The sequence below is a fragment of the Ipomoea nil genome, unplaced genomic scaffold (assembly GCF_001879475.1).
Source record: "Ipomoea nil cultivar Tokyo-kokei standard unplaced genomic scaffold, Asagao_1.1 scaffold1576, whole genome shotgun sequence".
In the NCBI taxonomy this organism is placed as follows: Eukaryota; Viridiplantae; Streptophyta; class Magnoliopsida; order Solanales; family Convolvulaceae; genus Ipomoea; species Ipomoea nil.
In genome coordinates this window covers 895,807-912,857 of record NW_017618004.1, presented here as the reverse complement: position 1 = coordinate 912,857, position 17,051 = coordinate 895,807, and the positions used below count along the sequence as shown (strand labels likewise).

The 17,051-nt window shown below is 36.2% G+C and overlaps 1 protein-coding gene and 1 non-coding gene across 2 annotated transcripts; one reads left to right on the top strand and one right to left on the bottom strand.

Annotated features, from left to right (window-relative positions):
* The first annotated feature begins 56 nt into the window (after positions 1 to 56).
* On the top strand, positions 57 to 3,354 carry LOC109190295. Its single transcript, XM_019340769.1, has 4 exons — positions 57 to 440; positions 510 to 1,250; positions 1,347 to 1,588; positions 2,361 to 3,354. The coding sequence occupies exons 1-4, from the start codon at positions 57 to 59 to the stop codon at positions 3,352 to 3,354; spliced, it is 2,361 nt and encodes a 786-aa protein (XP_019196314.1).
* A 7,849-nt stretch (positions 3,355 to 11,203) lies between these two features.
* Positions 11,204 to 11,277, bottom strand: TRNAT-AGU. The gene has a single exon. It is a non-coding gene; the product is annotated as a tRNA-Thr (tRNA).
* Between the last annotated feature and the right edge of the window lie 5,774 nt (positions 11,278 to 17,051).

The window sequence follows — 17,051 nt, the reverse complement described above, 5'->3', positions numbered from 1 at the left end:
CTGGTATCAGTTAGTCTTACGTTCGATTCTCCCGTTTTCTCTCCCCTCACCCCAAAATGTCGACGAACTCGTCGGAAAGAACAATCACCACCTCCGTCCCGGCTCCGGCCACCACATCAAATCCTCTCTCCTCGGCACATCACTTTGTGTCAATTAAACTAACATCCCGGAACTTTTTATTCTGGCGCACACAATTGGTTCCGTTCTTACGGGGCCAAGAACTGCTCGGGTTTATCACCGGCGAGACCCCCTGCCCGTCGCCGACGATCGCCAGCGTTCCGGCAGAATCTTCCACCTCCGATGTTGCCAATTCCGTTCGTGTGCCCAATCCTGAGTTCAAGACGTGGGTGCGGCAAGACACGTCTATTCTGTCGCTCTTGGTTTCATCCATGGCCGACGAAGTATTACATCTTGCTGTTAGCCGCAATACGTCGAAGGAAGTATGAGACTCCATCACCACTGCATTGGGATCCAGTTCGAGAGCTCGCTGTTTGAATCTGCTTGGGCAGTTTCAATCTTTGAGGCAAGGCAACCTCTCCCCGGCGGACTACATCGGCCAAGCCCAGCTTATTGTGGAGGCTCTCTCACTCGCCGGACGTCCGCTATCATTGGACGAACAAAACCTCTGGGTTTTCCGAGGTCTCCGGCCAGAATTCAGGAGCATGGCGTATTCCCTCACGGTTTCCGGCAATCCGGTTACGTTACCCCAACTCGCTGACTTCTTGCAGGCGCAAGAGTTTATTGCGGCAGATGACCTTTCTCCCGGTCTCACTGGTGGCGGATCTCCTGCGGCACTCTATGTTGCGCAGGGCAGTAATCAGTCAGGGGGTGGCGCTGGAGGACGTCGCGGTAATTCCGGTGGTGGGCGCGGCAATCGTGGCAGTCGGGGAGGCCAGTGGCGTGGTGGACGTGGAGGACGTGGTGATGGTGGACAGGTGAGATGCCAAATCTGCAGAGCTCACGGGCATTCTGCTCTTAATTGTAACAAACGTTACAACTCACAGCCTGCGCCCCAGGCAAATCTGACAGTGGCTGGTGATGATGTGGCGTCGTCCACTGGTTCGTGGTTCCCGGACACCAAGGCTTCCGCTCACGCCACCCCGGATGCGTCAATGCTATCGCAATCGTCGGAGTACAATGGCGGGGACGTGCTACGAGTCGGTAATGGCACATGTTTGCATATTTCACATATTGGGTCCGCGTCTATTCCTTCTATGTCCAAACCATTAAAGTTGTCAAATGTGTTACATGTACCTAATCTGTCCGTTCCGTTATTGTCAGTTCAAAGATTTACTAACGAAAATGATGTTTTCTTTGAATTTCATAAACACTGTTTCATTGTGAAGGATTCGATCACACAGGCAGTTCTACTTAAAGGACCTACCTCGGGTGGACTCTATAAGCTCCCGCTATCACAATCCCACTTCGCATTCCTTAGTTCCCGGGCCACTCCAGTGATGTGGCATCGTCGGTTGGGCCATCCTCACAGTCAAGTCCTTAATAAAGTGTTGCAAGCCTGTCCAGTCATTCGCAATAAAACCGAGTCATTGGGGTCGTGCACTGCTTGTCATATGGGAAAGGCGTCACGGTTTCCTTTAAATAGAGTATAAAATTCTAGTCAAAATGTACTCGATTTATTATATACGGACATTTGGGGCCCAGCTCCAGTCTTTTCGAGTAGTGGTTTTAAATATTTCGTACTCTTTGTAGATGATTGTACTCGGTTTTGCTGGTTTTATCCCTTACGGGTGAAATCAGATATTTATAAAGTGTTTGAGTCGTTTCGAGTCATGGTAGAACGCCAATTCACGCGTTCTATCAAATCTATTCAGTCCGACTTGGGGGGGAGTATCAAAAACTACACAAAACTTTCCAATCTCTGGGCATTAATCACAGACAATCATGTGCTTACACACATGAGCAAAATGGCCGAGTTGAGCGCCAGAACAGACATGTTGTCGAAACCGGGTTAGCTTTACTTGCCGAAGGTTCAGTCCCTATGCAATACTGGGACTATGCCTTCGAAACAGCCACAAATCTCATAAATTATCTACCCTCGTCAGCCTTAAACTTTGAAAGTCCTTATTACCGATTACACAAAGTGTCACCACCATACACGTTTCTAAGAGTATTTGGGTGTCGGTGTTACCCGTACCTTCGTCCCTATAACAAACACAAAATCGAGTACCGCTCAACTCCATGTGTCTTCCTAGGTTACCCACCTTCCTATAGAGGGTATAGATGCTTGGACTTAATAAGTGGAAAAATGTATATCTGTCGTCATGTCCGATTTGACGAGTCTAACTTTCCTTTTTCAGACTCAACATTGCAGGATAAGACGAATCTGGCTGTTCCACCAGCTCCGTGGGCTTCCTGACCCATAATAACACAGTCATCACCGGAACTGCCCATAGCTGTTGCCCCACCTTCATCCGGGCCCAGGGCTCCTCACCGGATACAGCTCCTTTAGCTATTGAGGGTCCCTCCAGGACCGCCCCGGCTAAGACACGGAAATCTAAACGCCAACCGGCTCCAGTTCAAGCGCATGTGATGCGACTGCGACACATGACTCGGGGCACAGGTGAACAGTTCCATGCGCTGACTACGACGACTGACCCAACGTGTTACTCACAGGCCGTAGGACATCCCCAGTGGCGGGATGCTATGGACCAGGAGTTCAATGCTTTGCTGCATAATGGCACTTGGCGGCTTGTACCACCAAAGTCTGACATGAATATCATTGGGTGCAAATGGGTGTTCCGCACCAAACACACAGCAGATGGCTCAGTAGAGCGCTACAAGGCTCGCCTGGTTGCCAAGGGGTTCAACCAAGTAGCCGGTGAAGATTTTTTCGACACCTTCAGCCCTGTAGTCAAGCCCACCACAGTTCGACTACTCCTATCTCTAGCGGTGTCCAACAGCTGGACTCTCCGCCAGTTAGATGTGCATAATGCATTCCTAAATGGCCATCTGGATGAAACTGTGTACATGAAGCAGCCACCAGGGTACGAGGATTCCTCACATCCCGACTACGTTTGTCACCTTCAGCGCTCACTTTACGGTCTCAAACAAGCCCCTAGAGCTTGGTTCAAGAGGCTGCATGATTTTTTGATTTCTGCAGGCTTTCTGCCGTCCAAAAATGATGTGTCACTCTTTCACTACACGGCCGGGGCATCACGGATTTTCTTGCTTGTCTACGTTGACGACATCATTATGATGGGGAATGATACATCGTTACTGGACATGATGCTACGCCGTCTTTCCACCGCTTTCAAAATTCGGGATCTCGGGACTCCGGGGTTCTTCTTGGGCATTGGAACTCTGGCTCTAGACGGTGGTTATCTTCTTTCATAGAAGCGATACATGGTTGATATCCTAAACCGAGCAAGTATGTCAGAATGCAAGCCGCTCACGACCCTAGCTGCGGTTTCTCACGTTACCACTGCCGCGTCACAACCGTATGACAACCCAACTTAGTATCGGCGCATTGTTGGGGCCCTACAGTATCTCATTATCACACGTCCAGATCTGTCTTTTGTTGCGAACCGACTTTGTCAGTATATGCATTCCCCTACGGATGATCACTGGGGTCTGGTGAAGCGAGTCCTGCGATATGTAAAGGGGACTCTTCACTATGGGTTACGTTTAACTCCTTCTGCTTCCTCGACAATTCATGCTTTTTCCGACTCCGACTGGGCTGGCTGCCCACTCGACAGGAAGAGCACCAGCGGCTATGCAGTCTTCCTCGGCGGTAACCTCATTTCCTGGCTCTCTCGGAAGCAGCGCACAGTGGCACGCTCATCAACTGAGGCGGAATACAAAGCCTTAGCAGATGTCTCGGCTGAGGTTACATGGGTTGTTTCTCTTCTTCGAGAACTTGGGCTGCATTCTGGTGAACCACCGACTCTGTGGTGTGACAATCTCGGGGCCACCTATCTATGTGCCAACCCGGTTTTTCACGCCAAGACCAAACACGTTGAGATCGATTTCCATTTTGTACGAGACAAGGTTGCTTCTGGTGAGTTTGTTGTTAACTTTGTCTCCACCAAGGACCAGCTCGCAGACATCTTTACAAAACCACTTCCCGGACCACGGTTTACAGCTCTGCGCACCAAGCTCAATGTAGTTGCACACCCACCTTGAGCTTGAGGGGGTGAGTCAATAATGTTATTATTAGTCTTTATAATAATGTTATTATTTGTATGGTTCTAGTTAAGTGGTTTAGTCAAGCCTAATAGTTAGGAGAGGTTTACGTTGTTTACACCTCTTTTAATATTGTAATTGTTATCTGATTAATAAGATTTTTGAATTACTCTTCTAATCCTAGCTAGGCTCATTTCTATTGTACATTAAGTTAATTATTTGTAGAATATAGTTGAATTTATTTGACATACCTCACTCCCTTTACTTAGAAATATGATATTTAGTAAATTAAAATTAACTATTTGTATGCATAAAGTTCACTCATTGTGTGAATATGTTTTGATGCATGATACATAGTAAAATTTGTCACATAAAGAGCTATATACTTTTTTGAAAGCAAAGAGCTATATAATTTTTTTCTCTAAAATATTAACAATTGAAATCCAATCTTCTAACCACCCGCGTCCACACAAAACTTCTCAACTTTCTTTATAGGTTTTTTTGACAAACTATACATCTATTTATGCCAAACTTTACAATATATTCCATAACTTCTATAAATATTCATATACTTTGTTTTTTAATTTTTGTTTTTCATGTTAATGTATACTTGTTTATTTTACTACGAATATCAGCATATTTGTGGCAATTTTTGTGCCCGGTTGTTCGCAACATCAAAATTTCTACAGGTGAATAGCAACATGTTCACAATATAAAAATTATGTTGTGAATAGATTAATGTTCGTAGCAAAATAAATAAAAATTTATATTGGAATTAAGTTAGGTTAAATTATTTTTCAAATTGCTATGATTTTATGAGTTTATGAAGTTTTTGCTACATAAACATATCTGTAATCCACGTACATACATATTGTCACGGAGCAACAGAGCCGACGTAACATTATGTAGAACAATAATACTTACTCCACTGAAATCGATGTCATTGTCAAACTCATTCAATCTTGAAATAATGAAATTGATTATTTGATGCTAAAGTCACCAAGTACATCTAATTGGCTAGCATCTGTTGTGACTTCATCAACCTTAGCTTGTAGAGTATTGAAACTAATTAAACGTAGGAGGCAATGGAATGGTAGCAATTGGTTGATCCTCACCAGCCAAGATCTTTTATTCCTAAGACATTAATTGGCATATAGTAGTACTTGTATCTTCAACTGAGTCTATCACGATAAGTGGTGGCTCCTACTTAATAACAACAATGTTTATGATTCAGTCCATCTGTCGGGTCAGGGCGTGGAGAGCCCTTATGGTTGGGGATTCAATCTTTTGGGAACTTGTATACTTGGGAAAATTTTACAAAATGACCAATTTGTCCTCTAATAATTTGGCAAATCAAAATAAATTTTTAATGTTAACAAAATTTATAAGTAATGGATCGAAATTAAGCAACCACTCTTGTCTCCCATGTCAAGAGGTCAGCAAATCATGTAGTTCATGTGCTAGCACAGGTGACTGGTTCTTCTGTTGTCTTTGGTGTGTGGGATTCTGTTCCACCGAGTTGTATTTCGATTAGCTTGGTTTTGAGTTGATTTAATGAAATTGTGTGGTTTAAAAAAAATTGTATAAAGCAATAATTTATGAGTTGAGTCTGATCTACAATTTAGACATAACTAATGGACTAAAACCGTCATTTTCCCTAATCAATTCAAAATGGGCTTTCACTGTCCTCATCATTTAATTAACCTTTTCACAAAACCAAAATGAAATGTAATCCAAATTAAAGATATCAGCCTGTAAATATACCAATTCAAATGTTTAGGTAGCTAATTAGATGGAAAATCACAAATAAAATCATAGAAAATGAAGTAGGTAGCCAGTTCAGTTACAAAATTGCATAACAATCAATCAATGTTGAATGAATCCTAGCTAGCTTGATGTTTCCACAGAAGTTGGACTTAAACTACCTCATATATATACTTGCTCTTGTCATTTTAGTTGTCTCGGTCTCATGATGAGTTCATGAAGTTGGAAGCTCGTGAAAATTTGTATTTATTTATTTATAGATATGAAATTATTTATTAATTAACATGGGCTGCTCTAATTTTACTAATGGGTCCTCAGGAAAACCTAAAATTATCATGCTTACATTTGTATTACATGCAATGTCATGTTTCTATGTACATGTACAATGTGCTCCATCTTTTGTAAGTTCACCAACTTTTAAATAGAAAAAATATAAAAATAAAATAAAACTTCACATTCACTTGATTAAGATCTTGTGGAAGTCCAAGGATCTTGCATACTCCGGCCCGACAAAACATTTGGGAGGATATAAATTACGGTGACTCAATAGCTCAACAGACATGGTCAAATGCCGGTGCGCATAAGGGATCTGTCTACTTTGAACATAATTCTTACACTACCGCTGTCAAAATTCAAACATTAATTTTTTCTCTCAAATACTACCTACTGAACCAGTAAGCTAATTAAGCCGTGCGGCATCATCTTCCCTACCTTAATTTCACACTTTGAAGTCTTCATCTTCCCTACCTTAATTTCACACTTTGAAGTCTTCAAATTAAAGGGTATATATCATATATACCCCAATTCCTTTACTTTCTCCTCAATTCAAAGCAACCATACCCCACTCGTTCAATATTCACAACACAATCAATTATCCAACTAAAACTAGCCATTTTCAATGATAAATAATTAAATCTAATCAATTTTCAATTAACTTGTTGATCAACAGGAGAAAAATAGTACACAATGACCGTAGAGTTCAAAATTGTTATATTATTAGTTATAGTAATGCTACTCTTCTTTCTAAATTTTAATCCTCCTAATTTCCCCACCTTACATGACACGTTTTTCATTGGATGATTTAATCTTTGACATATAACAAGTTAATATGGTCAATTAATTCATGTCACCCAATAGTTTTTTTTTTTTTTCGGGTAGAGGGGTGGGATAAACCTAGCAAGACTAAGTTCTGGTGCCTGCAGAAGCAAATAGCATCCGGTCCTTTCTCAAAAACTCTGTAATGCACTCTGGCGGTACATTAAATTCAATCCAATCACAATGACTTCTCGGCGCTATCTTGGCAAGCTCATCTGCAACAATCTTGTTCTCTCACGGTGTGTGGGAGATGTCGACAATCCACTCAATAGTTGGTTATAAGCGATGTTATGAGAAATTTTAGAGCAACCTTAATAGTTGTAGATTTTTGTAGTTTTTTTTTTTTTTTTTTTTTGTTTTTTGCAGACCATGTAGGAGATAGAAGCAAGTTAGAAGAGGAAAAAAAGGAGAGAAAAAAACAATACATTTTAACAGAAAATAAAATAAAAATAAAAATTTAAAGGCATCACGCGCTTTCTGGGTGCGCATCAATCTGCGCAAGTTTTTTCCTTTTTCCCCCAAAAGTAGATCCCACCCAAAATTATATTTGTAGGAGAAAAATCTAGCAAAAAACTCTCATCTCTCGTTAGATAAAAATCAATTTCTAAATTTTTTAATTCTTCTTTAAAAAGTGAGCAAAAACCACTATTATATTGTGATTGCTCTTAGAAGAGAAAAATTTTAGAGGGGAACAAAGCATTTTCTTATTAATTATTGTTTTAAAAATTTTGATGGCATGGTTATAAAAAGGCTTAATCTATCATATATAATCTAAAAGAGTTAATTCTACCATAGGTCCCTTGTCTTTGGTGGCAATTCCAAATTTACTCCCAGACTATTGTTTTTGTCATTTAACATCCCAGACTGTTATTTTTTGGATACTTTTAATCCTTCTCATGACTTTTCCTATTTTTAGTAAGGGTATTTTTATCTCTTCATATTTTTCTTTTGTTATTTTTCTAATTTCAACCGGTTTAATCGGTTTAGGACTTTACTAAAAACGGGTTGAAAATATGGTTACTAATAAAAATCAAAGATTAGTTAATTAAGTTCTAAACCAATTAAACTGGTTGAAATCGAAAAGAAAAAAAATAACAAAAGAACAATATGAAAAGACAAAAATACCTTTACTAAAAATAGAAAAAGTCATGAGAATGACTAAAATGTCCAAAAAATAATACTGGAATGTTAAATGTCAAAAACGATAGGCTAAGACTAAATTTAGAATTGTCAAAAAAAAAAATAAGGGACTTCGTGGAATTAACGCTAATCTAAAATCTAAAACTATATAAAATAGCCAGTGATAGTAATTAAGCTTTTTTAATATGAATACAAAATGTATTTGGGTAATCAGTTACAATATTAGCTTGAACATTATTCTTACTTTCATATACACGTACTTATAAACTCTTTTTGGTTTCATTACTTTTCTTTTTACTCCTCTCTAAGTTGTTAACACTATTAAATAACATTAATATTGATAAATATAATGACTTATACATAGTGCTTTTTTTATATATATATAATTACAAATTCTTTTCGATTTTTTCTTTTTTTTTTTTCTCTGTTTATGGTATTTACTATTTCTATTTTTTTCTCATTGAACATTTACTCAATCATGCAATACATAATATTTGACAATTTAACAAATAAAGACGAAAAATAACATAAATTGGTCTCTTGAGCTCCCCAAGTTGGCGAAAGTGTAGAGATCGATAAATCATTTGTGTGCAGAGTCAATTACTGAGAGACTAGCTAAGAAATTGCTTGGACAACTCGCGAATTACCTTCTACAATAACTCTTGAAAAAGGATTTTGGAGACTTATAATTAGTCTTGCTTAAGCTAAGAAACTTAATATATTAAAAAATAAAGACGAACAATAGCATAGATTTGGCGCGCCTTGGGCTCCCCAAGTTGATGGAAGTGTGGAGATAGATCCTTTGTGCGCAAAGACAATAACAAAGACTAACCGGGTTACTGTTAATTTGGGTGACTCGCGATTTATCTTTCACAACAATTCTAGGAAAATGATTCTAGGGACTTAGAATTAGTCTAACGTAAGCCGGAAACAGGAAACCTAATGTACCAAAAAAAATTAAAAATAATATATAATTGTAAATGCACATCATCCCCTTTGGCAAAAAAGTCGGCCAACTTGTAAGAACTGCTCTCCTATATTGTTGACTGAACTTGATGAGTAACATTCACCACTACACCACCCACCAACTTCGATGGTGACTGCAACAGATTGGAGCCACATCACGTCGTAGGTGTACATATATTATATATATGATGAATATTCATCATCCAAATTAAATGTTGAAAGGAAGTAAGCTAAGGCAACTACACATCACATCGGCGCAAACTTTGAATTCATACACTCTGGTTGGTGAGGGAATCAGGTCCCAGGTTGAAGATTTAAAGGACACGTAAAATATAAATATATATATACGTACATATAGTCGTTGATAGTAAAATCCTCTTTTGTTTTCTTCTCCATGGAAATATATATATAGAGGGTGTTTGGTAAATAGTTATTAGCTAATAGCGATTAGCTGATTGGGTTACTGGGTTTGACTATTTCATTGCATTAGCTTATTATAGAAAGATGTTTGGTAAATTAGCTGATAGTTGATTACATACAAAATGACTTTCTCAAAAAACTGATCAAATTAAAAAAGTTATTTTGAAAAGCTTTTTGAATTTTAGTGTTTTAGAGCAATAAGTTGTTACAAAAATCTAATTAATCAAAGACTTGTATATGTTGTTTAACCAAGTCAAACAACTAATAATGATCAAATAAATTAAAATTGACTAATAGACTAATTATTTTACCAAATGTCCAAATATGATCATATACTTACCGAATATGAGATCGACTTGCAAGTTGCACTGTCCATTTTAAGACGTACACATTGGATAATGAAGTTGATTTTGTTTCAAAGTGTTTTTTAAATCTTATTCAACTTAGTTTGGTTTCAAATAACTAAAACGAAAAATCAAACCAAACCATCCAAACAGATATTGACTAGCACGAAAATGGTAAATGAGGAAAAAAGATAGGGAAAACCTGTAATTTTAAAAATATAGACTCTTTAAAAATATGAATTAAGTACAAATATGAGTAAAGCTCTCTCTAAAATTCTTTAATATCTTTTATCAATACACCATAAGAAGAGAAAATAAAGACAGATTTCTTGTGCGTACCGGCATTTGTCTCTGTCTACTGAACCATTGAGTCACCGTGATTTATATCCTCTCACATGTTCTGTCGTGTCGGAATGTGGAGGCCCCTTAGGACTGGGGGATTCAACTTTTTGGAACAAGAAAATAAAGGCAGATCAAATAGCATTGAATGCTTTAAGTGCATCAATCTAGACTTGAATAAATTAAAGTTGATATTCAATTATAGGACCGATTCTATTGTTTTATAGATTTAGGTAAAGGAAAACAATGAGCTCTTAATATATGAAGTTAACGTATTTGAAGTATGAATGATTCACTAATTTTATATGTGACGGTAAGAACGTTACCAAAAAAAAAAAGTAATTATGAGTGATAGTAAGTATTAAGCAAGTATTTATACTGGACAATGGCTAATTAATCTGGTCTAATATGTGCAACGACTCCATATAAGTATTAGAAGTAGTGTTGCAAAAATCCTGCCTAAGCATTGATTAATCAGCACTTAGGCGCTATGCGCTCGTCGGGCGCTTAGCGTATCACCATAATCGGTGGTCTAGGCAGCCGACTAGGCCGCCTAAGCACCAACTAGGTTGCCTAGTCCACCGATTAGATATTGTCCCCTTCTCTTTTTAATGTGTTATTTGAATCGTTTTGAGCGAAATAAGCCTAAATTGTTTAAACTCAATATGTTTTTTGTTAAAATGTAATATTTTAGTATTAACTATTAATGTATTAAATAATTTATAATTATCAAGTCTTAAAAAATTAAAAAAAAAATGCAAACAATTTTTTTTTAAAAAAATAAAAATAATACACGTGTTAGAAATTTGTAAACAACCGTTTAAAAAAAAAAAAAAAAAAAAAAAAAAAAAAAAAAAACATACAATACTGTGATATTCCATGTTACGTTGAGACATGAGACTCGATCTCTCAAATAGCTTCATCAAGTTACAAATGCCAAAGTCGACCACTGAACTACGATTTTCCTTCCTAGCTTATCTCTGTAAAAAAAATGCCCTCGTTGAGAGTCGCACTCAAGACCTCCCACTTACTAAACGGGTGCTCTAACCAACTGAGCTACGAGAGCCTTTGTTTGACAATTTCCCATTACTATTTATATTCGATTCCACATTCAGTGTATTAATTTTGACATAGTTTCAGACTTTCAGTAATATTGGTGTTCGTTTATACAGTAAACTAGTTTTTTACGCGCATTGCGCGATTGGATAATTCCCAATGTTTTTTTTTTTTTTAAATAATAAGTACATTAAAATATATTAAGGAAAGATTATATTGAAATTGTTCATGCATAGATAATTGAAGGTTGAATTTGCGTATTTAAATAGGTAATTCTTCTCCCAAAGGTTGAGTCTCCAACCCCAAGGGTCCCCACACTCTGACCCGACAGAGCATTGTGGGAAGTTGTAAATCACGGTTACTCAATGATTTAGCAGACAGGACCAAATGCCGGTGCGCACAAGCAATCTGCCCACTTTGGACATAATTCCCGCACTGTCGCCGCCGAGGTTCAAACCTTGGTCTCTTCTCCCAAATACTGCCCACTAAATTAACCATTGAGCTAAGCTCGTGCGGGTTAAATAGGTAATTCTAAGTTTACAAATGCAAGATAATATAGTCAAGATTGATTATAATTGTCAATAAAATAATTGTATAGGTATGGTTGAAACCAAATACGGGACATATGGGCAAACTTATTAAAAGCGAGCGCTTTTGCGCTTAAAGCGCCGAAGCGACGCGAGCGATCCGAAATCGCTTCGCCTTGGCGAGGCGCAACTTCGTGACTAAGCGCGCGCCTTTTGCGCTGTTCGGCGGAAGCGGTGAAGCGCACAAATGAGTTGCTTTGTCACGAAAAGCGCAAGTCAACAGTCAATTTTATTAAAAAAATAATAAAAAAAAAAAACCTAAGCTAAAAAAAACCTCGACGCTTCTTTTCTCTACGGCTCTACCCCTCTCTAAGGCTCTAAGCTGCTCTCCGCCTCTCCCTTCTTGTCGACCACCGCTCTCGCCGACCGCCGCCTTCGCGAGTCCTCTATCCTCCTCGTCCGCTTGTCGTTCACACTGGTGAGTGGTGAGTGGTATAGCTGTTTACGTTTTTTTTTCCTCTTCCGTAAAGATGGAAGATACATATGTTATATTATTTATATGTGAGTTGAAGCCTTGATTTATGTGAGTTAGGCAGTAGGCAGTAGCCTATTAGGACTTAGGAGTGTAGACTGTAGAGTGTTAGTGTCATAGTGTTATTGTGTTTTAGACATTTATCTTAAGCTCATTTAATAATTTATTTTTATTAAATGAATAAATGATAATAACTAATAAGATTATGAGTTAATAAAAGTTAATAAATTTTGAAAATTACAATTTACAGTTAATTAGTTGAGTATTTATCGCTTTATTGCGCTTTTCCGCTTTAAAAAGTTTGCATATGGGAGAACAAATAAAAATTAGGGCATAAAATATTAAATATATACTAATATTGTTTGAGGAGATTTCGACATTAGGATTTGTGGTTAAGTTTTATTAAGACTTTAATATTAGAATTAGACTAACGGTGAATTAACGGTATTTAACGGAAAAGTTAAATGGATAATCATATAATTAAGGATAAATTAGAAAAACTTAAAAGAAAAAAATTAAAACCTGAACAATCTGAACCATTCATTTGATTTAATAATTTGGCGGTCATTTTTTCTACCCAATGTTAATAATTAAATAAATTCGTTGGTCAAATCCGCTAACGCTAACCGCTAACTGCTGATTGTCAAACAAGGACATTGTAAGGTAGTTCTCACTTCAATTTGTTGTGTGATTTGAATACTCTCTTTCTCACAAAATCTCTCTAGTTAATATGGTTGGCTTTATTAATTTTTTTTTTTTTATTTTTTCATGGTATTAATAAAATACTTGGTAAATAAATATATAGCATTATTTTGTATTATAACTTTGATATTTAATTAGAAAAATAGTGCACAAAAAAGATAATAGACAATGTAGTGAATATAATCAATTGATGAATTTGAATGTAAAAATTTTTACATTTGAGAAAAATAAGGACAATATAACTAATGAAAATATTTATCTTAATTAATTTGTTGATAATGAATAATTTTTTTTCACTGAAATAAGACATTGTAAGGACAATGTAGCGAATATAATCAATTAATAAATTTGAATATAAAGAATTTTTATATTGTAGAAAAATAAAGACAATATAACTAATAAAATTATTTCTCTTATTTAATTTATTGATAATGAATATTTTTTTTTTTTGAATAAAGGCATTGTGGACACATAATTCTAAATTAAAGAAATGCATATCTATAATTTTTTGTTGTAGCTACTAAATTATTATTTATATAATTTAATAAGAGTAAAATAGAGTACTAATTATGCCAACTTTGTTTGGGATGAGGTTCGAACCTAAGACCTTTTTTTATTGAAATCAATGAGTAAGTTAACGGTGAACTAACGGCAATTCTTAAAATTTTAACGGATTTAGTAACGGTGTGTGGGTATTTTAGAAAATTTTAATATAAAATTTAAATCTTATCAATCTTTTAATCAATCTGAGCCATTCATTTGATTAAAATCTGTGACCGCCATTTTTTCTACCCATTATAGACCTAACTCTCTTGAGCTCTTATTAGTATATATATATATAGTAGATTTTATAGTTTCCTTGAAAAGAAAACAGGTTGGGTTTTAGTTTTTCAATGTGAAAGCAGAGCTTTTTGAGTGATTTTTCATAAAACTTTTAATTTTAGTAATTGATAACCTAAAAAATCTCAAACACAAAAATGTTGAGACCCCAACATTGTTAAGGGTTTTTTTTTTTTTTTTTTTTTTTGGGGGGGGGGGGGGTGATACATTTACTCATTTACTTTTTCCAACATAAGATGTTAAGATAAAATGATACATTATGTACCCATTTGCATTCATCAAATTATACTGTAATTTGCATTCAACATATTATATATAGTTTCAGTTAATAGAATATGTACATATAAATATATTGAGGTACATAAATAACATAATATGTTAACTGCATGTATATAATATGTTAATTTTTAGTAACTGTAATATAATAGGTACATAATTTACTAATTGCATGTATATAATATGTTAAATGTAACATATACATAATTTATTAATTGAATACACATAGTGGCCCTGTTTGGTAAAATGGCTGTTAGTTGATAGTTGTTTGTTGTTAGCTGATTGTGTTAATTAGAGGGTATAAATAGTTGATAACATTAGCTGATTATAGAAAAGTGTTTGGCAAATTAATTGTTAGCTGATAGCTGTTTGGTATAATTTCTTTTCTCAAAAAGCTAATTGAAAAAGTTGCTAGGAGTAGCTTTTTAAATTTTAGCCTTTAGGAGTTGCAAAAAGCTAATTAACCAAACATTTATATTGATATTTTAACTAAATCAAACAATTAATAGTGGTCAAATAAGCTAAAATTGGCCTATAAGCCAATTTTTTACCAAACAGGGCCAGTATATTAGCTGCAGCTACATAATTTAAATATCATTTTGGAATAGAGTTCATAATCTATGATGAATCTTAATTCATGATGGTATAACAATTGCTCAAAGAAGGCATTGAAAATGAAAACAATATAATAAGGAATTACCTTGTGGGCTGTACCATTGATGTCCAGCAAGGAGCACGAAAAAAACATTATATAATTGTCCTAAAATTGTTGAAGGCCCAAGAACTAAGGCCATGAAGCATTTGAGCAATTGTTATATTATGGACTATGTCTACTTTACATCGTAGATTCTTGTTTAAAAATTTTGTCTGTAATTAATATATTATGCGTGTTTGATTAATAAATTAGGTGTTTTTAATTTATTTACAGACATATTATATGTTAATTATATGCACATAATATGTTAATTATATACTTGAATATAATCTAAATGTCATTTTAGATCAGATTTTAAAATGCAATGTAAATCATGTTTCATGGTATAATTTGTTACATTTGAGATGCGAGGAACAATGCTTAATCTGAAACTAATCTGAACATCAAATTTTTGGCCGACTATTATGTAATATGATGACTTTGAATTGAGAAAGTATAGAACATACTACATTGTTAAAATAATGTATTTAAAAAAAACCATCAAATTTTGAACCAAAACCCAAATATCAGTTCAATTTACAGAGGAATTTTGCATCATTGCTCATATATAGCAACATTTTTATTGTGGGGAATTAAATTATCAATTTTAGAACAAAACCAGATATTAGTACAATTAAGAGAGAAAAATAATAGAGAACCAATTGTATAGCTAAATGGCATAATCATTTTTAAATTGTGTTTAATTCCTACCAATTTTTATCCACAAATATTATTTTAGTACCAATTTTCATTCACGACAATTGTTTTAGTGATAAAATTTATCGCGCTTGTGATCCCTTCGTTTAATACATGCCGAAATATGAAAATTTTAAGTGTATTTTCATCATTTTCAAATTAAGATTACAATTTGAACATGAATAAAGGGATTTAAGCCCTAAGATCGATCCGAATTCGCAATTATCTCCTCAAATTAAGGTAGGATGAGGATGAGAGTTGCGAATTGAGATCGATCTTAGAACTTAAATCCATTTATTCATGTTTAAATTGAGATTTTTAAGTTAAAAAGGACGAAAATACCCTTACAGATTTGGAATAAGGCTCAAATTAGCCATCGAACGTAACGCGAAAATGCAATTGGGCCACTCAACTAAAAAAACTGCAATTAGATCATTCAACGTTGTAAAATCATGCAATTTGTCCCAGGTGACCTGCATTAGCAGGTTAGCAACGAGTAAGTAATTAAAAGTTTTAAAAAGAAATTAAAAATTATTTTAAAACAAAAGAAAAAAAAAAAAGAAAGAAAACGAAACGGAGGCAGCGCCGGCAAAGGAAGGGCGAGAGCGTCGGTTGTGGTTTCAGATCTGTTGGCGAGCAGAAATGTAGAGGAAATGGCAGAGGAGGAAATAGTGGCGTCGGCTGTGGTCTTGATTAATGGCTGAAGAGATGAATGGCATCGTCTCACTGAAACCAGTCACCGCCGGACTGCCGCTACTGCGCACTACCTCTCTTTGCTGGAAAAACTCACCATCCACCGCCACCTACTCTGTCCCGCCGGAAACAGGGGTTGCCGATGGAAGAGGGAGAGTAGCTCGCCGCCATTGGCACCGGAACCATTACACTGGTGAAGACCCCACCTCACCGGAACGCTGCTGCTGCACACCAGAGGAGAAGAAGTCGCTACCAACAGAGCTCACAAACGCCGCCTATATCTCCGTCACCACCGTCGTCTGCCCCGTTGTCATCGCCGGAAGGAGAAACTGGATGTCGCCAGATCTGCTGCCTTGTGCTATAGTTGCTGATGCTCGCCAGGAAAGTAGGGTCGTCGTCCATTGCCGTTGAAATCTCCTTGTTGCTGGTCAAGAGACAAAAAGGGATGAGAGAGGCAAGAGAGATGCGACTTCGGCTGGGATTTGAAGGAGAAAGGGATGAACAAAGCTAGCTGAAGGTTTGGAGGAGAAATGGTGCGTTGAGGGTGACCTCTCCATGATTGGAGACTTTTTTTTTTTTTTTTTTTTTTTAAAAAATTTAATTAATTACATGTTGGTAATCTGTCATTGCAGGTCACTTGGGACAAATTGCATGGTTTTACAATATTGAATGGTCTAATTGCAGTTTTTTTAGTTGAGTGACCTAATTACATTTTCACGTTATGTTCGATGGCTAATTTGAGCATTATTCCTACAAATTTTAAATTTCGACATGTCTTAAACAAAAGGGCTACTAACGTGGTGGATTTTGGAACTAAAACACTA